This window comes from Diadema antillarum, unplaced genomic scaffold, assembly GCF_040938485.1.
Source record: "Diadema antillarum isolate AM-2024a unplaced genomic scaffold, OU_Dant_1.0 seq00000051_RagTag, whole genome shotgun sequence".
In the NCBI taxonomy this organism is placed as follows: Eukaryota; Metazoa; Echinodermata; class Echinoidea; order Diadematoida; family Diadematidae; genus Diadema; species Diadema antillarum.
The window spans coordinates 187,677-210,299 of record NW_027271160.1 but is presented as its reverse complement, the minus strand read 5'-3'; the positions used below and the strand labels follow the sequence as shown (position 1 = coordinate 210,299).

The window sequence follows — 22,623 nt, the reverse complement described above, 5'->3', positions numbered from 1 at the left end:
TCAGCCAGTTATGCTTGTTTGCTTGTTGTTGTTTTTTTAGATTTTTTCGTTTGTTTTTTGCTGCTGTTATCTATACAGTTCACTCCCATTATAATAAACATGGTTATAACAAAAATTTCATTACAATGAAGTAAAATTCTTATCTCAAAGTTACTATCTACACCAGTAATATCTTTATTTATTCAGCTATAGCAAAACTTTGATACATGGAAAGAAAACTGCCAGTTCAAAAGTAATGAATTTTAAAGGTTTAGTCAAAGCCATGCTATCATATGAATACTACATCAATCTGTGATGTCATAGTAGAGCAATGATGTAAAGATGTTAAAAAGAATTCCACAAAATTGTATCTTTGATATAAAGCAAACATTTTCTTGAATTGTCACTGACATATTTTAAGGGCAATATTATTCCCTCTGCTGTTCAAAAAGGGTACATTGTAAACCAAGTGCTCATTCATTATGCTGGAAAATATCTCGAGTTCTCTTTACATTTTCTTAATATTATTGTTGCATATTTTGGGGTAAATTCCCCTTCAAGATTTCAGCTGAAAAGGTGTAGCATGACTGTACATGAAAGTGTATCTTATCATTAATCATTTGGCTGATCTTGTGATTCAGATACTCTTTACTTCTTCTTTAACCTTTTTTGTGTGTGCATGCACACATTGTTGAAAACACTGATACAATAGCTTCCATCCTTTTATGTTTCAACATCAACACAAGGGACTAACAGACTGACAAATAGACACAGACAGATGGAGATAAAATCGCTCCAAATCTGTGCCATGTCAGTCAATACAGTCGCGCTGTACGAGGTTAAATATAAAAACAACTCAGCATCGTTTATGCTCTGTAAATATAAAAACAACTCAGCATCGTTTATGCTCCGGTCAATTCTGTCCCGACTATTGAGAAAGTTGCCACATGCAAATTCACCAATTCCTGAATACTGCACACACATAGCTACAAAGCCATAAAGGAGGAGGTTAACATAACTGTTAAGTCTATGCCACAATGGAAAACATTCTTGAACACAGCCAAGACAGTCTATAGAATGGCAGCATAGACAGTTTACAAAGTGCTTCAAAAAAGTTTCAAAGCTTCAAAACATGATCATGCAGATACTTTGAAATCTTTTTTCCACAGTGTGTATCTTGGCTAAAAAAAAAAAAAAAAAAGTCTCCTGTAGATATGAGAATAGCAGTGCTGCATCAAAGACTGGAGTTATTGACACTCATCACTTTATTCTTACAGCACACGGAAAAGACAGAAACGTCACTTCGTATGATGACGGGTGATTGATGTCTTCACACTGGCGACGCCCTTTCACCTGCCTCTCTGGGCTTTCTTTTCCAATTCTTCCTCGATGTCGTCGATCACTTTTACCGCTGCGATGGGAATACGTGTCCCTGGGGGGGGGGGGGGGGGAAAGAAGGAGAATGGAGCATACAACATGTGATACAGGGAATATTTACAATGCAAGATTTATTATACCTAGAAAAAGAAAAGGGACACTGTGGTTTGACCATGACAGTCACAATCTAAGCTATAAAGTTCAATGGTCTTTGTCTTAAACAGTTTGAACTCTACTACCCTTTATGAGTTTGTGGGGGGTGGGGGAGGAGAAGGGGGAAAAACCTAAAACAACTTTATTGCAGGTATGCAAGATGTATTCATATTTTTGTAAACAAGAGACCCGGGGGGTCTCGAACTCCCCCGAGTATCGCAAGTTCACCTTCCATGCATTCTTGCAGACTCCTACCTGAGAACATTGAAAACCTAAGGTTGGGATAGCTTTGAGAGCTGGGGGCATGGTGTCCATTTGCATATTCCATCACAGTGGTAAAAATACCTGCCAAGTACACTGTACTTTATAGAATGGATGGAATTCAGATTCTATCCCCCCTAGGGATGCTACCTGCCAAGTTTGGTGAAAATTCGTGATAGGGTTTTCAAGAAAAAAAATTAAAATTTACAATTTAGGTCCAAATTTAGGCCCCCTGGGGCCCCCAGGTGGGGCATGGTGCCCATTTGATGGGAATGAGATTCTCTCCCCCAAGGGATGCTTCCTGCTAAGCTTGGTGAAAATTCAGAATGGCTATTCAAGAAAGAGATGAAAATGTACAATTTGGGCCCAATTAGGACACCGCCAACTGTTTAATAATATGCACTGGTGAGTGTACATTATAACTTTTAAAGTACATTGCATCTTGATGTACCTAGGGAGTAGCTTCTTCTTTACTGTGATTGGTGTAATCAATTGGTGTTATAATTCCATATCGCCAACTCTCCATTCTTTATATATATATATATATATATATATATATATGTATATATATATATATATATATATATATATATATTCCTAAAACTTTGTTTGCAATGCCAAAGTGTCATGTGGTTTAGAGGAAATATACCACATCTCCACATACCTGGGCCAAAGATGCTCTTAACGCCCTGATCAAAGAGGAAGTCATAGTCCTGGGGAGGGATGACTCCGCCCACTATCACACCGATGTCACTGATTGGTAGATGCAAACACACACACACAAACAAAAAATGTTATATAAAGACATGTTAGGCAATTGTGTTACCAGCAGGTTTTCAGAAGTGGGAGGAGAGAGAGGGAGAGAAGATAAATGATATGGGAAGAAGAAAAAAGTAGATGATGAGGGAGAAGAGAAAGAGGAGGAGGAGGAAGATGTTTATTTGGGAATTTGCCATAAATTTACCACATTTATTAGTATTTCAGTTGACATTTCCTTGTTTCTTTATAACACAGTTGTACTGATTTTGTGTCTTTATATGTATTCAATCATTTCAATGTAATTATATTTTGTTGAAGATGAAATAAACTGCTTCAAACTTGAAACTCATTCAAGCATGTTTATAAATCAGTGATGTTGATACCACCTTTACTAGTGCTACCAATCATCATGCTTAGTCAGAATTATAGTAATAATGATAACAATAATAATAGTAGTATCAATGATAATTATAGTAGTGATAGTGACAATACTAAAAAAAAATGAAAATGTAAAGACCAAAAGAGAGGAAAGTGCAGAGAAAAAAAAGCATAAAGTAAATGACACAAGGAGATAGAGAAAACATTACATGTAGCATTCTTCAAATCTTTGAAATTCCTAATTGGAGGAAGACTCCAAAGAAGCATCCATGACAGCTACATAGAAGCGTCCAAGACAGCTCCCTTAAAATGACATGAATAGAACTATGGGGATTTTGATGACACACAATATCAAAAGAAAAAAAAATGACACTTCATTACTGATATTAGTTAGCCTACAGGAAGTGGGCTGTCTCGAGTTCACCGGAAGTTGGCCCGCTTCTTCATATTCAGATTCATCCACTAATGTGCTGTAAGCTAAACTCTGTACTATTTGGTATTGCAAGCCTTTCATTCATCCCCATTTCCTATTATGACTGGTCTAATAGCATCCACTGCTTATAAGCTATTCAAGACTGCAAAGTAAAAGTCAGCGGGCACATCCCTTTGTTTAATTGATGGTGTACATATTAGTCTTAAAGGAATTCATCAGCTCGGAGTCAGAGACCTATTAAATACATTTGATATAAATTGGCAACCATGTTACCCAAAATGAACTTTTTTTGTCAAAGTCAAACACACTTTACCCTGTTTTCTTTTTTTTTCCACAAAAAATGTTGCACTTTAAGAAAAGAATGTATGATTGCACAGTCATGAAAACATTCCATGACAATGACCAGTAAATCATTACAGAATGTACATACCAATTATTTATAGCTCATATCACAGCAACATTAACAGCTACCCAACGTTCAAATTCAATGAAACTCTACGTTCATGTCGACTACAAAAAAAAACCAAAGAGAGTAAATTAAACAAAAAGGTGGTAAAAACGCCATCAAATCGGACATTAAAATAATTAAGGTTTGGCTCTTAATTTATAGAAAATATGATACCTTTTATAACTCATGTCCAAGTTTGATGATATTCCTACCACTTTCTTACTCTAGACACAGAAGTCAACTTTTGACTGAAAAGTTCTAACGGTAACTCACCCTCTTCCCATCTTGCCGAGAGCGGCGATGAGTTCGGGGACGAGCGTCTTGTGTCCCGCTGCCAGCGTGCTCACGCCTACAACATTCACGTCAGCATCTATGGCCTGCTGTGCCACCTCGCTGGGAGTCTATGGTGGAGTAGAAGGTGAACAAAATTAAGGAAAAACTGCTTTAGTCAGGAACATTGATACCTGATAATCTGGTATTAAAGATCACCTTATTCATTTGTACACAATGTACGGCCAGCATACAAACCCAACCCGACTAGTGACAAAATGCTTCCATTAAAGGTAGTACTGTTTACCTTTGGGAGCAATGCTTTTTAAAAATGTTCAAGATATCACATTTGATGCACATGCGTAGGTCAGTTGTATCACAAAACATCCTAACATGTAAACATTTTGCAATGCCCAAATTATAAGGAGATATCACTATTTTTTTCACTAAACCGTAACTGTAGACAGTTTAGTCTTGAAATATTTTGATCATAAGTATTGTTCACATTTTGTATATCTAACAATACTTAACATTAATCATAATGATTCAAATTTTTACGTTGGTTGTTTCTATCCCTAAACTCACATTTTAGAACAATTTTGAAGCCCTAAAGCTGGGTTTTTGTTTCATCTGCAATTGGTAAATAATGCGTTTAATATGCAAAAGGGATATTTATGGTACTTTATCTTCATCAGATTACATGACATCAGTGGGAGAGTCTGCACCAACCTGAAAGAGGGGACCGATGTCGACGTCAAAGCCAAGGTCGGCGAAGCTGGTAGCCACCACCTTGGCTCCTCGGTCGTGGCCGTCCTGTCCCATCTTGGCCACCAGGATGCGCGGTCTCCTCCCCTCCTTCTCCTGGAAGTCCTGCCAAAGTGATGGAATCAAAAAATTGTTATCCTCTTACGTTTGTCTTTCACAATTTTTGGATTCTTCTCCTTCGCCCTCTCCAAAATGTACACAATCATACAAAAATAATGACGCTGATAAAAGAAAAAATCCAGGTTACATCCACTGATCACACGCTGGTGATTGTTATTGCAATGGGGGCAAGGAAGGGGTAAAGTATAGTGAATGCAGAATCATCACAGTATATCAATCTCAACTTTCGCTCCCTACTCCTCCACCCCCCCCCCCCTAAAAAAAAACAACACCATCCTACAACAAAGAAACACACACTCTTCAAATATACCTCCACTCTCCTAATGACCCCTCGAGTCTCCACGTCCATGCTTACCCTAATTAATCATATGCTGATGATCATTGGCATGACTGGGACAGGAAGGTGGCAAAAGGAGGGGGCTGGGTGCTGTTTTTCTATCTGGCCCTCTCCCTTTATTCCTCTTTACAACTCACCTCTACTCTCCTAATGCCAGCTAAATTTTTCGCAATGCTTGCTTCCCCTCCCCCCTGTTGATGTGCCGGTGATGACTGCAAGAACCCAAGGGGACAGGAAAGGGCGGAAGGGGGGGGGGGGTAGATGACTACATACTCTGAATCCCTCCACCTCATTCCCAAACAACTTAATACCTCCATTCTCCCAATACCAAATTGAGTTTTTCACTGTGTTTTGCTGCCCCCATTGCTGAGGGGCTAGTGATAACTATCAGCATCAAATGGGACAGGAAGTTACCAAGGGGGAGGGGAGAGGAAGAGGGGAGGGGTTTAGAGTATGCATACCTTTGGAACCCCCCCCCCCCCCTCAATTCATTTAACTTACCTCCACTCTCCTGATGCATGCCTGGATCTCTTCGTTCTCACCGTACTCAGACTTGTAGGCTCCGCTCACCATCCTGTCGCTGGCCACATGGCGGGTGAAGACTGCCTCCATGGCAGAGGAGATCTCCTCCACAGTGCATCGGGCCCGAGCAGCCTATAGGGTCAAGGGGGTCAGTCATGAAGGTGAATTTGGACAAGGAGGGAGCTACAACAGCAACAAGTAGTATATGGCTCCATAGTTACGCATCCTTATTAGACCCCACATATACTTTTTAGATATGCAAGACAATTTTATCCACAATATCGGTGGAATTTGCTTCAGAGATCATACTAATTAGGATTTTCTTTTTATGGAGTTTTCCTTTTATTTTGTTGATCAATGACATCTCATGCTGGATAATCTTGGACAGAATCTCTCAAATCAAGCTGCAATTTTCATGAGTGAATGGAGTATATTAGCAGGAAAGATAGTCATACACCCTGATTAACTGACATAAGGTCATTTTATGACTAATTATATGACACATTGACGACACTAGTGGTCACACAGCACTTCTCACTACATGACAAAGAAAAAGGTGAAATGCTCTTCATCTGTGCTCTCAGAAGTGTTTGAAGTTTGGTGGAAGACCTCTGAAAACTAGACATGAAATGTACATGCATGAATCTCACCTGTGGCAAGAATGTCAAATTTAGTGTATATTGTGAAACCAGGAAACATTTGTGAATTGGAGCCAACAACCTTTATCACTGCATGAAACTTTTGCGAATTGGCAAGTAGCATTCAATGCATTGTGTAGACAAAACTTTCATGTGCATTTTACTTTCCCCAAATCTTGGATCCTTACAAAATTGGTGAAAGTTTCATGCATGCAAAAATTTCTGGTTTTACAGTAAATACACTGGTTCCTTAGATTTCAAATTAAATAAGTAGTTGCAACCTTGACTAAAGACTACGTTGAGAAGCGTGGCCTTCTGCAAATCACAATGCATACATACTAATGCTGAATGAAAACTGTCATAAATCAACCAGCAGCGACACCTCCATCACATCCGTACTGACCTGCACGCAGCGATCCAGAAGGTTCTCATCTCCTCTGCTGGCATCTGTGATTGCAGACAGTGCCGCCTCAACCTACAGAACAAAGCAAACAAAGTGCACATTTGCAATTCAAAGACACCTAAGGAGACTTAAATGGAAGTCTGAGATTTATTCATGGCCAATGCTATTAAAGCAAAGTGCTTTATGCATCGTAATGCAGTGTGGGGGAAAGGTCCTACACACTGGTAGAAACTATCACTGCCTTCATTTATCAGCATCACATACAGAGAAAATATTTCTTCTACTTAGAGTTTGTGTTGATTTGTCAAATTGTTGGCTGTATTCTCAGACTCTGTGCAGCATTGTTCTGTTTTGATGAAATTTGTGAATTCTCCTGCTGTATGTAGAGGGTAGGGAGTATTTGCTTAATGTGGCACTAGTATCATATTTATGGTATAAGGTAGTGGTGATGATATTGCTGATAATGATGAAGATGGTGATAAAGATGAAGATGATAATTGTGGTGACTGATGATGACCATGGTGATGGCGATGACGATGATTATATTCTGTCATGCATGGCAAGAGACTGGCCAGGACACAAAGCTGAATCTCCTGTGGTATTTAAATGCAAACCTTTCTTCCCCCCCAAAATAAACAAACAAACAAACAAACAAACAAACCAAAACCAAACAAACAAACATATCTTTTACTCCTATGATCGAATCTGAGCTGAGCTTTTAATCACCTCAGTAACACAATCCCACAATGCAAGTGACATATGAAAACATATTGCCAACAGTAGTAAAAGGATTAATGAAACATTGTCTCACTGCTTGAGGGTCTCTGGTCTCCCTGATGCGCTTCAGCTTGTCGATCTGTTTCTCTCTGACCTCTGTATTATCAATGGACAGAACCTCCACTGGCTCCTCTACTTCTAGCTTGTACTTGTTGACTCCAACAATCACTTCTGCATAGCATAAAAAATTCCGAACGGTCGCAGTGTACAGAGAATGAGGAAAAGAAGTGGTTTTTCAGGAAACGTAGGTTATCATTGAGAGGAATAGTATACATAATAAGTAGTGATTTTTGTATTCAATATAGAAATTGGAACCAGAGAAGTTAGGTGCTGCTTCTACTACAACTACAAGTACAACTACTTCTACTACTTACTAACAGCTCCAACAATTACTGCTACTACTATTATTGCCAATGCTAATATCATTTCAACCACAGCCAGGGAGTGGGGAAGGGGGGGGGGAGGAGTGGCTGATATCAGTAGCTGGAATCAATCTCCGAGCAGAACCCTGGGAGAGTCATGGGTTTTGTTGTGATTTTTTATTTTTATTTTTCCATTTTTTTCCTTCTCTTATTTGACAAGCCACAAGTGTGGTCGAGCCACAAGTCGCCTCAGACTTCTACTATTGCCACTGCTACTACCATGATTATCTCTTCCCCACAATCCTGAATGTTGACGTAGCTCAACCATGGCCAACTACATTACTGATTTCATCATGTACATACATTGATTTTGAAAAAGGCCCAAGAACTGCAGCTTTCAAACCAGACATTCCCAGTGTAGCTTGTCAATGAAGAGAAATACGGAAAGAACGTACCTTTGCCTGAATCAATCCTGGCCTGCCGCTTGGCGGCGCATTCCTCAATCTTCAGTTTGCAAAAGCCCTCAGCGACTGCCTTGGCCATACCACCCATATCCTCGATCTATAATCCCACAGGATAGGTAAGAACAAACAGGACAAAGTTTTATTACATGGAGTACATGACTCAGAGTGTATTGGAGTCGTTTCTTTCTCATTCCAGAAAAGACATCCTGCAGAGAAAGTTGTGTGCTTGAATGGTGGCAGGCCTTTGAGGATTCTGTCATGAAAAAACTAGATATATCGCTACAGCGACTGATATGCCTCCGCCATAATGCATGGTTCTCTTAATAGGTGTATAGTACAATGTCTTGACAATGTGTGATGACAGTTTCACACAATTGGCAAAATATTAAAATGACAGGTTTGACACAAATGTGCTGAATGTTCACTTTCCTAGAACTAAGTTCAATTGGATGAATGATTAAAATGTCAGAGTGCAGGTATTTGGGGAACTGATGATTTTTACTTGACTTTTGACCCTTTTATAAGTTTATGCATTGAGTAATTTTCAAGGTATTGAGAAAAAGTATAATTTCAGTATCAAATGGGAAAATAGCATTATCTAAACCTTTCCTTTGACATTTGACCCCACAGTTCCACAGAGAATCACTGTTAGGTAGAACATGCATAAATATGTAAGTTTCATGATGATACCTTAAGTTACTTTCGAGATATGGAGGAAAAAGTGCAATTTAGCACTTTCACTTGACCTTTTACCTTTTGACCTTTGACCTTTTGGCAAGAAACTTCCCCAAAAATATATATTGGGTAATACATGCCATACATCAAGTTAAAAAAAAAAAAACACCTTCAGGCACATTGCATTTTAAGGAAAGTAGTGATATTTTGAGGAGTTGACCTTGACCTTTGACCCCTGACCTTTGACCCATGACCCCCAACTTCCCTAGATAATCACTGCCCATTGGTACAAGCATATATATACTAAGTTCCATGAAGATACCTTGAACCATTTGCGAGATATGGAGAAAAACATGAAATTTCAATTTTTTTTCACAAAATAACCTGTGACCTTTGACCTTTGACCCTGTGACCCTAAAATCCACACAAAGTATTATCCCCCAAGGATATACCCTCATACCAAGTTTGATGTAAAACCACCACACGGTTCTTGAGATATCGACAAAAACAAATCGGGACGGACGTACGTACAACTACGTACGGACGGACGGACGGACGGACGGACGACCCGAAAACATAATGCCTCCGGCCACTTCGTTGCGGAGGCATAAAAACAAAAACATGTACTTGATATAGACAACCAAAGTCACAAACCAACAAACAAGACAAAAGTGATGATGAGGTATAGAGATATATATGGGATATTGGATATATATAGGAAGATCCTGTGACTACTTTGAGAGGAAATAACATCTGCAGTGGACATAATCATTTGGATTTTATCATCATCATTAGCATACGCCTGTTAGAAATCAGTGTATTAAGTTTGCTGGAAAGAACTGTTCTCAGGGATGCCAACCTTGTAAACAGCATTGCAGTACTATACAAGCTGTTATTTTCGCGAGGGTTCAATTTTCGTGAATTTCGCAAATCACAGTTGGATTGCGAATTTAACAACATACAAAAATATCTCTGTGCGTTTAGGTAATAGCGCATTTACGTTAAGCGTCGGTGCCAATTCGTGAAAACATCTATGGCCTCCTCAATCGCGAAAATACACGAAACTACATGAAAATAACAGCGTATACAGTATTCTCAGGACTGAAAAGAACTTATTTTGGTGGATAAAAAGGGTTTCTTTTTACCTTTCCTGCAATACACATGTAATAATACGATTGGGAAAATCTCTGTGTACTGCATGCAAATGATGGGCACGTGATGTTGCCCCCTTCATCAACGGTTCCCTCACTTTCTTTGGGTTGTCAAAAAGTTTGCAGCATCCTGTTGCTATGGTGATCCACATGCTTTGCTTCTCTCTCCTTCTAGAGGAGACAAAGTGGGTGTTACATGGCCTACCTCTTGAATGAGTTTGTCTGCAGCCTCGTAGATTTCATCTGTGAGACATTCCATCATGTGGGACCCACCCCACGGATCGACGATCTGGAGAGAAAATGAGGAGAGTTCAAAGAAGACAGGGGCATAGACAATCACCATAGTGTAGTAGGTTATTCTAAACAAGGAAAAGTAGAAATTACGCGGTGCGTAACATATGTCCCCGCCGGAAGTAGCACTTTGTAACAAAATGTGCAATATAGGTAAAAAATCAAGGTCAAAGGTCAAAGAAGTCAAAGGTCAAAATTCTGTGTAGAAGTTTTGAAGCCCTCACCTAGTGCCATCACATAAAGCAAATGGAATCGAAATTGGGTTAGAAACGGGGAAGGAGTAGCATTTTGTAGCCAATGTACAATATAGGTCAAAAATCAAGGTCAAAGGTCAAAGAAGACAAAGGTCAAAATTCTGTGTAGAAGTTTTGAAGCCCTCACCTAGTGCTATCACATAAAGCAAACGGAATCGAAATCGGGTTAGAAATGGCGAAGGAGTAGCATTCTGTAGCAAAATGCACAATATAGGTCAAAAATCAAGGTCAAAGGTCAAAGAAGTCAAAGGTCAAAATTCTGTGTAGAAGTTTTGAAGCCCTCGACTAGTGCCATCATATAAAGCAAACGGAATCGAAATCGGGTTAAAAATGGCGAAGGAGTAGCATTTCGTAGCAAAATGTACAATATAGGTCAAAAATCAAGGTCAAAGGTCAAAGAAGTCAAAGGTCAAAATTCTGTGTAGAAGTTTTGAAGCCCTCACCTAGTGCCATCACATAAAGCAAACGGAATCGAAATCGGGTTAGAAATGGCGAAGGAGTAGCATTTTGTAGCAAAATGTACAATATAGGTCAAAAAATCAAGGTCAAAGGTCAAAGAAGTCAAAAGTCAAAATTCTGTGTAGAAGTTTTGAAGCCCTCACCTAGTGCCATCACAGAAAGCAAACGGAATCGAAATCGGGTTAGAAATGGCGAAGGAGTAGCATTTTGTAGCAAAATGTACAATATAGGTCAAAGGTCAAGGTCAAAGGTCACGACTGAAATTCTGTGTAGAAGTTTCAAAGCTCCCATGTAGTGCTATCATATAAAGCAAACAGAATCAAAATTGGCTCATAAATGACAGAGAAGTAGCAAATTGAAGATTTTGATCACACACGGACGCACACACGGACACACGGACACACGGACGGACGGACGGACACACGGACGGACGGACACACGGACACACACACGTACGGAGCCCGTTTCATAGTCCCCTGCTCGAACTCGTTCGGCGGGGACAACAAGCCTATCATCATCTGACCCTACCAAATGTTATCAGAAACTCTTTTCAATGTGACTGCAATTGTGTCCGTCCACTGGCACAGCACTTCAAAGCATGCAGCCGCTGTTATTCCTTTTGGAAATATATACCCATGATAATTATATTTTTCATGAATGGGACACACATTTTCTTTATTTTGCCCTCTTATGTTCAGTGCTCAGCTTCACAGAAGGTCATTACAGCTGTACAAGTGGTATATTCTGTTGCTTTTATTTTTATGAATTAGATAGTTGACTGATAATCACAATTTTTTTTTTAAACAATATATGAAAATATTGCCTCCTACAATGAAAATGTGCTACTAGTATGTGTTGTATCCAAGGTGGGAAACTGCTATTTTTTTCACTTGAAAACTACAATACTTTTTTTCATCATTCCATTAATTGTAGTTCTTGATCGCAAAGTCAACCACTTGCAAAATTGCCCCACAAGACCCAATTTGCAAAATATTACATTCGCAAAATAAATGCTGTAATAGCTGAAATTGTTATGCAGTCGGAAGTGTGATACAGTTAACCAGTAAGAACTAGGAGGCAGGAGCACTGCAGAATGTTAACATGGTGCATACTGGAACTGCACTTGTCTCAATAATGACCTTTCAACCATCAATTCCTGCAGTGGCATCAGTTTAGCATGACAAATGAAAGGATATGTGATATACTCAATTGCAGCTTTTTGTTTTCCAATGGCACAACTCCAGTCTGGACTAAACAGGTAATATAATTTTGTTCTTCCCTCACCTTCGGAAGACCACTCTCCTCCTGGAGAATTATCTGGGTGTTCCTGGCGATGCGGGCACTGGTGACCGTCGGAAGGCCCAGGGCCTCATCGTACGAATTGGTGTGCAGCGACTGGGTGCCCCCAAAGACTGCTGCCATGGCCTCGATTGTTGTTCGTATCACATTGTTGTAGGGGTCCTGGCAAAGACAAGGAGGAGTGAAGACTTTATTTCCAAGGGTAATAAATATAACAGAAGGCCACAAATAGTAGTAGTAGTAGTAGTAGTAGTAGTAGCAGGGGCGGATCAAGGAATTATGTAAAGGGGGGGCGCAACTAATATTTCTGGTGCCACGTCCGGATTTAATTTATTTTTTTTCTTTTTATTTCTTTTGTTTTTAAAGAAAAATAAGGGGGGCGGGCGTGCGCCAGTTGCGCCTCCCTCTGGATCTGCCACTGAGTAGTATATTAAGTAGTAGTGGTAGTAGAGTGGTAGTAGTGGCAGAAGATTAGCAGCAGCTGTAGTAGCAGTGGTGGTAGTGGAAGTGGTTGTACTAGCAGTAGCACTAGAAGTACTAGTAATAGTAGAAGTGGTCATGGTAGTAGTAGTAATAGTTGCAGTAGTAGTACATTTAGTTGCATTCAGTAGTACTAGTAGTAGTAGCTGAGTAGTAGTAGTAGTAGTAGTAGTAGTAGTCATAGTCACAGAAGTAGTAGTAGTAGTAGTAGTAGCAGTAGTACAGTAGTAGTACGGTAGTAGTAGGAGTAGTAGCAGTAGTAGCAGAAGTAGTAGTAGTAATACGTAGTCATCGTCATTGTCATAGTAGTAGTGGTAGTAGCAGCAGTAGAATTAGAGTCATTGTAGTGATAGTAGTAGTAGTAACAGTAGAAGTAGTAGTGGTAGTGGTAATTGTGATAACAACAACTTAGCACATCTATACAGAGGCATGCTAGCAGAGATTTGAAGAGATTTGAATCTGTATTACTGACACAGTTTTTCCTACATCAAAGCACAGATGTCCATTAAAAAATTCTTAGAACAGAGTGTTGTTGTGTTTCATTAATCAGAATTTTTAGCCCACCTGCTCAGTGAGAGACCAGCCAGAGGTCTGGGAGTGGCAACGAAGCATCATGGAGTTGGGCTTGGAGGGGTTAAAGTGTTTCTTCATCAGGTGTGCCCAGAGGCGGCGGGCGGCCCTCAGCTTGGCGATCTCAAAGTAGAAGTTCATCCCGATGCCCCAGAAGAAGGAGAGGCGGGGTGCAAACTTGTCGATGTCCATACCAGCTTTCAGACCTGGACATCAGCATGACAGAAAGCATAGAGAATGGAAAACAGCTTCCCAATTCAACTGTCTACTGTAGATATTGTAGCTTGATTTCCTTTTACTGGTCACATCCTTGGAATCAAGGTCACAATATGGAATTAGAATATTCAACCTTTGCATGCGCAGCTTTTTCAAACCGGTTTGAGATGCCACTACTCTGAGATGGGGGGATATACATAGGTTTAAAAAGGATGAATGTCAACTTGACTCATGGGGCGAGCTGGCTTGAAGCCAAAGAACCCTGACAACAATTAATTTCCAACAAGAACACCAACTGTCACTTAAGACTTAGCAGAGTCCAGTCAGACTATCGAAGAAAAGAACAATGATATATGAAGATCCAGCAACTGTATCAGGGCAATTACCCCTCCCCCCTACTGCTAAATATTGGTTAGTGATAAGGTTAGGGTAGAGATTAGGTTTAGGGTTAGGATTAGAGTTAGAGTTTGGGTTAGGGTTAGGTTTAGTTCAGGGGAAGGGTCTGGGGTAATTGCCCTAGACCCCCTGCAACACCAGTGCCCCTTGTCAGTAACGTACCTGTCCTGCAGTACTCCAGGCCATCTGCTATGGTGAAGGCGAGCTCCAGAATGGTGTCGGCTCCCGCTTCTTGCATGTGATAGCCCGAAATGGAGATGGAGTTGAACTTTGGCATGTGCTGACGGAGATAGACAAGCAGTGAATGTGTGTAGTGAGAAATAGTGCATATAATTAGTGGAATCAGTCCTGTTTTCCATTGCAAATGATTGTGGAAGGATGATGAGTTCAAAAAGAAAGTTTGTTATGTACCTTTCTGACAAATTCACATTCATCTCATGATGCACAGGTTACGTTAAGAGTGTCTCAAACTTGATGAAAGGAAATTTCAGCATAACCTGTGCCTCACTGCATTTAACATTAACCAAAAATCTGATTACCAACTACCATGGCAATTGTAACTTCTATGAAGTTTTGTTTCGCTTTGTTTGTTTGCTTGTTTTTTGTTGAAGTTATGCTGGTAACTCTAACAATGGGTATATTGCATCACAAACCTTGAAGTACAAACAAATATATCACCCACAAGTTAAATCCTCTTTGGTAGGGATAAATTGTGTAATTTTGCTTTTTTTCTCCCTTCTTTCTTTTAACGTATTCAAGGGTGTCCTTACCTGTGATGTGTAGGCAAAGATGTCCCCAATGATTCTCATAGAGGGTGCTGGAGGGTAGATGTATGTGTTGCGCACCATAAACTCTTTGAGGATATCATTCTGGATGGTCCCTGTGAGCTGCTCTTGTCTAACCCCCTGTGGGAGGGAAGGGCTTAAGGCTTCAAAAAACTCTGGCAATATACATGATGGTTTTTTAAGTCATTCCAACAAAACACATTGCTGACTTTTCATTATGATTCTATAATTATAGAATGATACTGCTCAACATGCCACACAACCTAAAATGCCTTTGATGATGCTACTGAAGCGGTTCTTGAAGACATACATATGGTCAGCTATGATGTATAGCACAGTTTTAAGAGACATGGACAATTAACAAAGTAACAAGACACAAGATAGAAAGTTTTGAGATGTGGTGCTACAGAAGAATGGACAGAGAGAAAATCAAACACAGAAGTAATACAGATGGTATCAGCTGAACGTGAGCTGCTCTCGTCCATTAGAAAATGCCAGATGCAGTTCTTGGGTCATGTCGTGCAGAAAAGGCAAAATGAACATCTATTCCTGACTGGATTTGTAAACGGCAAAAGATCATGTGGACGACAACAGCTCAGTTTCCTTTCCACAATGGCTGGGATAACTAGTGAGAATGCATCTACCTTGCTGCACTCGTGCAACAGAGGGAGCTGGAGGAGGCTACCGCATCAGCGATTAGGGAGCTTTGGATCTGCGCCGTGGACGTTTGAGGTGACGAGTGCGTTGGACGTTCTCCTCTCCCCCTGCGTCGTGCTGAAAAGTAGCTTTAGATTACGCTGGGATGCAACGTATAAAAAATAAAATGGCGCCCCCATATGAAAATGGCAGGATCCAATAAGAAAGCAGAGTTTGAAGTAAAAATAGCCCAGAACGCGTAGTGAAAAACTCGGATGACGCAAGCTATAAATAGATTGGCTTGATGTGCGCTTTTGCACATGCTCAGAACATGTTTTTTTTCCTCTGTACGTCCCCGTCGCAAAATTCTAAAGCTCCCTATTGCCAACTGGCAGTGACGTACATGGCAGAGCAGAAAGAGTGATGCTACTCAGTCAGTGCATAATCCCAACAGCACATTCAATCAAAATGAATAAGCATCATCAAAATAAATGTGACAACACTGAAAAATACCATTTATAATTGGCATATACAGAAAGAGATGGTTTATCTCACCTGCTCCTCAGCAGCGACAATGAACATCGCCATGACTGGCAAGACAGCTCCATTCATCGTCATGGAAACAGACATTTTGTCCAATGGGATGTCATCAAACAGAACCTGGATGAAGAAAGTGGATAGCACAGCCAAAAACCATGTGAATGAATAGTGATACCATATACACAGCATGACCACTGAAATACATCATTTACTAAATTTAACAAAACCACTAACTATGGGAGTTTGATCACAGACTAATGACATATATACTGTATCATGATGAAAGAATGGCAAATTCATATATGAACACCTTTATACTGCTTGCTAGACTTTCTTTTTTCTTTTTGACATTTCTGAAGATGTCACAATGCTGAGTGACGAAGGAATAGAGAGATGGGGGGTAAGAAGAAAAACAATCCCATACAACACAGCTTGACTTTTTTCCCCATCTTACTTTGGCCTTCAACCAGTGACACAAGCAAAAGAAATTAAACCCTCCTGAAGCCACAGTCTCAATATTCCAGTGCGTTTGTAAATAACTGATACTGGCATGAATCGATACCAATATGAATTTCCACTTCCAACATGACTGACGACAACAACAAATAGTGACAAAAGAAAACAACTCACAAAACTAACAAATATGTAATCAAATCATTCAAATGATGAACATGGCAGGATCCAATAAAAGAGTTTGAATTAAATGGATCCCTAGCTTTTGCAAATGATAACCTCACCTCTGGCAATGAATGGGTTAACTGTACTACCTTTTGAAACATTTACTTTTTAAGACCTGGGGGGCATTTCATGAAGCATTTTGGTCAGATATTTTTCTGACAAACTGTTACAAGCTACTGAAAACCTTGCATCTGAGTGGCCGAGAGCAAATTTGTCCAACAACTTTGTCGGACAAAATGCTTCATGAAATACTCCCCTGGTAGCATGGGGAAACATGGATGGTCCGATTACACTGATCTTCATTTGCTGCCCACCAGGGTCCATTCGAAAACCTCAAATAGCATCCTGCAGCGAATATGTGCATCAAAGCATACTTTCATTGGTAATGGTCGACTGCGGTCAAATTCTTTGGCTGTGTGTGAGCAATAAATGATCAAGCTGGACACAATTTGTTGTAGGAATTTTCCAGTACATGCATATCCGAGCTGGGCCATCCTTTCCATTCCATGGTATCCCCATGCTGCCGGGCCTTCAATAAACTTTTAATGTTTTCCCTGAATGGCAGCTCATCTCACCTTCATGTCCTCCACACTGTCAATAGCCACACCAGCCATTCCTACATCACCATGGACTCTGGGGTTGTCTGAATCATAGCTGCACAGAACAAGGAAAACAAAAACGAAACAATGCAAGGACGTGACCATCAAAGGACTTGATTTGTGGTTCACAATGTTCACTTCATTATCACTGACTGCCTCATTTGCACACAATCTTTGGGACTATGGTGGTATACCATAAACTTTTAATCACTGAAGGGATGTAGTGGAGAAAGAGGATTCAACATCAATTCAACATCATATGTACCATGATGTAAATTATGAAGGCCATCGTGATACAACATATTAGGAGGATTACCTGATAGGTAATTACTACAAACTGACATTTACTCTCAGGATACTTGTGTTAATTGGAGCATAAAGCATGACGACACAGTAAAAAGATAGGAAGTTACTACTTACAGACATTACTTTCAAGACATTTGTGCTTATCAGAGGGAATAGCATGACACAATAAAGTAAAAAGTACAGTAAATGTTAAAAAACAAACAAACAAACAAACAAACAAACAAACACAGAGACAAACAACTTGAAGACTATCTCGCTACCAGGGACAAACAGAACCTTACCCTCGATGGGTAGCCAGGTCAAAGGCTACACTCAACCCTTGCTGGCCAGCCTTGATGTTCTGCTTGTAGAACTCGTTGCTGGCTTCCACTGTACTGAAACCTGCATACTGGTACCAAAAAGAGAAAGGATGCAGGGTGAGAAGAGAAGGTAAAAAATACTTGCACCTACTGCACATTCAACCCAGTGAAAGCAATCTTTACATAATGCTTTCACATTTTCTGTTCACTTAAAAAAGCTATTAATTTGTTGATCTGTGTGTTACTAGATAAAGGGCAAATTGCATTAGCCCAATTATCAGCTTGGGCAGCACAAAACAGTATGATAGAAGCGACAAAACATAATAGCAATGCAAGATTGAAATAGGCTGATGGAAGATATATGAAAAAGAGATCAACAGAAGAGCAAAGAGTATGTTTCAGTGGGCAATTGAAGGGCAGTCCAAGGATATACATGCAGGAGCAATGGAAGAAATTAGGGATAAAGTTGGAATAGACCCAATAACTACAAGCTCAACAAAAAGAAAATGCAAGACTGGGTAAGTAGACAGTGTAAAGAGAATAGAAATGGATGTCAGGGCGAGCTAAAAAGTAGTCACTACATTTACTGCAGAGCAGAAAGATGTGAATGGAAATAGGTGTGACAAAGACATAAAACCATACCAGGCATAGGAACATTGAGGTGCAAAGAGGTAACTGAGATACACTGAAAACAAAATGCGTGATTTAGCAAAGCAAGCGTACAAAGTGTGTGGCGAAAGTATAGAAAAGGTAATCTTATGAGCGAGAACAGAGAGCTTTACAATATGTATTATATTTGGAAATGAGTACACCAAAAGACCAACACCCAACACAGACCAGCAGAAGATTACACAGTGTACTGAGACAACCAACACACACCAGCTGAAGAGTACACGGTGTAGTGAGACACCAGACATTCCTGTCTGACTATTGGAAGTAATTACACTGAAAGACAAACACTCGACACAGACCAGCATAAGATTACATGGTGTACTGAGGCACCTGACTTACCTGTCTGATTGTCCAGGGTCTCTGTGAGTACATGGTGGGGTACGGCCCCCTGGTAAAGGGATACTGGCCTGGAAGATGATCTGAGTGGTTGGCAGTGTCCTGCTTGGTGTAGAGAGGCTTCAAGGAGATGCCCTGGGAAAAGTGAAGACAAGATGTGTCAATATCATAAAAAACATACCCATTCTATAGATCCTTGAAAGTGCAATTCCCCTTGTGTTCAAGTTTGAATTGAAATTGATAAATGTAGTAACATCAGATAAACAGAAAGCAAAAGTTTCATCAAAATGGGAATGAAAGTGGGTATATTGTTGGCCTGTAGACTAGGTGGCAACGTGGCGGAACTCAGGTCTGAACTGGTTGTGGAGATGGTATTGCAACGCCTTCTGGAGATGGTGATAGGACATTTGCTCCTGCGACAATTGCTCCGGTCTAATTTTCTCCAAGGACTTGGGGTTAGGGGTGTGAAAGGGTTTTAGGTTTAGTTTGATGTGAGGATTAGGATTAAGGATAGGGGTATGTTTGTGGGTAGAATCCATGTTTGCTTTCGATGCAGACATTTCGTGGGAGCAAATAACATGGAACCTCTGGAGACTAGCCGGGTCTCCATGGAGTCTCGGGATAATCAAACACATTCAATTTTCTCAAAGACTTTTTCCAGTTTCCAGCCAATCTCAGTGATTTCTCCATTAATGTTTCTGTCAAGTGTCACCAGTTGGAGCATCATTGCAGACTGTATTGTCTGAGATGTCTTTGACACATCTTCGCAACTGAGAAGATGTCTCGGAAAAGTCCCTGCGTCCTCACGACTTCTGGGCAAATAAGTTGTCATCCTGTTTAGAGATGTCTTGGACATTACCCTGGAGTCACCTTCTTGGTGGGAGTACAAGAAGAAACTTGAACATTTCTAAGAACTTTTTAGATAAACATTACTGTGTCTATAATATAGTTATTTACATCTCTGCTCCCCTCTTTTCAGTTGTTGTTAAACAAACCTCTGGTGTGTGCCACATGAGCTTCTCTTCCGGATCTCCCCCTTTAAGCTGCTTCTGCACCAGTTTGGCCCACTCTGGGTGCAGTGGTTCTCTGTGGAGATGACTCACACAGGTTACCGTTGGCATGCCAACCTGCAAAGTGATGGGTCAAAGGTTACTAGACAAACTGGGGCATATTAAATCCTTCTAAGATATCCCTTGTATGATATGAATTAAACTGATAATGAAACCGAGTTCTAATTTGTGCATCAGTTGAGGTGTTAGTTCTTGTCTTTAGATAACTGACAAAATTGCACAATTCTTTTATACATTTATTGCCTTCACCCAACAATTCATTACAAAATATGCTAATGTGTGTTTGTTTCATCTTGCACTTTTCAAACAAACACAGGGAATATATTCATTATGAAATAAAGCAGTACATGATTAGTTGATTTAAATGGTATATTGACAGTAATGAAACAAGATTGTGTCTGTAACAAGAAACACAATTCCTTCATCATTAGTCATTCTCCTCACTTGCATCATTAATGTTATTATCCTGGCATCACTCTTACATTACTATCATTGCTGTTATTATCATTATTGTTTCTTATTATTAGCATTATCATCATCATCATCATCATCATCATCAATTTCATCACTATCATCTTCACCATTAATCATTATCATCATATGATTCATGTTCCTGACTGACCTTGCGGAGGTGTGTCAAGGAGTACCATCTCCCTCCTTGAGCCGAGGCAGCTCTCAGTCGCCACATCCTGGTCCTGCCATGGGAGGAGTTTAGAGTGAACATTGATCACCGTGGTACCCTCCAGCACAGTATTTAGTATACTATAAATCAAACTAAACATGCCAACATTTATGACTTTATGAAACATTGCTGAAAGATGAGAACGCATATAACATATTAAGCTGCCCATAATTTAGACCACAACACTGTCCAAAATTCGACTGCCTGCTAGCTACGTGTAGAAACCTGGTTTTGCGCACGGTTGAAACTTGGCATGGGATTTTGAACCTTGGTGCGGGTGCCGATAATCTCTCAGAAGCAGAGCAAACATTTAATTTTGGGAACCAAGTAGGTAGTGTTTGATAGAAATCATGTAACAAGCACATAATACTTATAGTTCTGAATGATTGATTATATTCCTTCTCTTACCTACAGCTCAAGGAAGAGCAGCATTTGGTAGACTAGCAGTGAATGAATGTAACATCAATAATCCTGTAAAAATGCACTATCTACAGCTAGCAGCACAAATATGTGTGTATACGTGACCACAGAGTCTATATGCAATGCCATTCGTCCCTTGTGGAAGGGGCCCGGCTGTAGAGTTTAGATGCTCCCTGGTGCTATATTCAATCTTCTTAGCCTTATTTTTGTCATAATATGACAAAACTCTTAGTTAGTGGGAGAAGCTAAATTTCAAGCTGGAATAATTATAAATATGCATTTTAAGTGGGAGATGCACAGCCAGAGTGGTAGAAATTCAAACTGAAGCGAGAGATGGGAGATATGGGAAAATGGCCGCAGAGTGGGAGAGGAGCTCTCTCTTCTCGATGGCATGATAGACCTTGAAGACGGACCGTGTTTCTAATCCATATCCCAAGAGCTAGAGCCTGTCATTGCAGGTGAGCACTGGTGAGTAAGTAGTACTGTAGTTACAATTGTATGGGTAAACTCGGCCTAGCGGGTAAAGTCAGCCCCCAGCGCGCGCAGTACAAGTAGTGGTACTGCGCGCGCTGGGGGTCGACTTTACCCGCTACTAAGCGCTAGGCCGAGTTTACCCATAAACATGATAAATAGGCACAACTACGGTACTACAGTAAATTTACTAGCTATCTAGACTCCTATAATTTCTGAACCCGGGATGTTCACCAAGATCTACTGCCCCGCTGATATCAGTGATGGCCTGGCACAGCGCAGCACAGCCACAGAGTAGTCACTCGCATCGAAATCTCGCTGAACACTTCTCTAACGATGGCTGATTGCCCCGCCGTAACTCCCGGGAGCGATGCGGGCAAAGTGCGGTCGGTTCAATTCTACGTTACACTCCTCCTCGATGCTCAAACGGAACTCACACTCTTGACGACAATTTTAGACCATAATATGTTTTGAATACAGCTGCTAGCTTATCTACTCATGTTATAGAAGTACATTTCAACTACCGATAATGAAATATATGAACTTACACGCTCAATCACTTCGTCAACAATGGTGTTCGTGTCCCGTGGCGTAGATTGACGACGTGTTTTTTGCCTTGCGTAATCATGTGTGCGTATCGAAGTTACAGTAATTATTGGTCGCAAAGTACAGCTTGATAATACATTCCGCCCGAGTGTTAAACAGAATGAAATATGCCTTATATACATTGCCATTACTGCGTCGTCAAATACGTAAAAGCAATCGTGATCACAGTTGGCAGTTGGCAATGGAGGTGCAAAAGGTCAGAGAGCAGCTCGGCTTGGGATTTGAGGATCGAGGAAGCGACCGAAGGAGGGAAGAGATCAGTAGTTCAAGATGCAAATCACGCTAT

The 22,623-nt window shown here is 40.3% G+C and overlaps 1 protein-coding gene across 1 annotated transcript; it reads right to left on the bottom strand.

Annotated features, from left to right (window-relative positions):
- Positions 1–1,297: 1,297 nt before the first annotated feature.
- LOC139725601 (methylmalonyl-CoA mutase, mitochondrial-like) lies at positions 1,298–22,345 on the bottom strand. The gene is made up of 20 exons (XM_071636692.1): positions 22,280–22,345; positions 20,781–20,853; positions 20,084–20,215; positions 19,092–19,223; positions 18,063–18,169; positions 17,452–17,530; positions 16,214–16,318; positions 15,008–15,142; positions 14,400–14,517; positions 13,620–13,831; positions 12,561–12,737; positions 10,478–10,561; positions 8,438–8,543; positions 7,655–7,791; positions 6,844–6,915; positions 5,782–5,934; positions 4,788–4,928; positions 4,062–4,189; positions 2,435–2,523; positions 1,298–1,411 (listed from the first exon to the last, which is right to left on the bottom strand). Exons 2-20 carry the CDS (start codon positions 20,844–20,846, stop codon positions 1,329–1,331), a joined length of 2,256 nt encoding a protein of 751 aa, XP_071492793.1. The 5' UTR covers positions 20,847–20,853; positions 22,280–22,345; the 3' UTR covers positions 1,298–1,328.
- Positions 22,346–22,623: the final 278 nt, after the last annotated feature.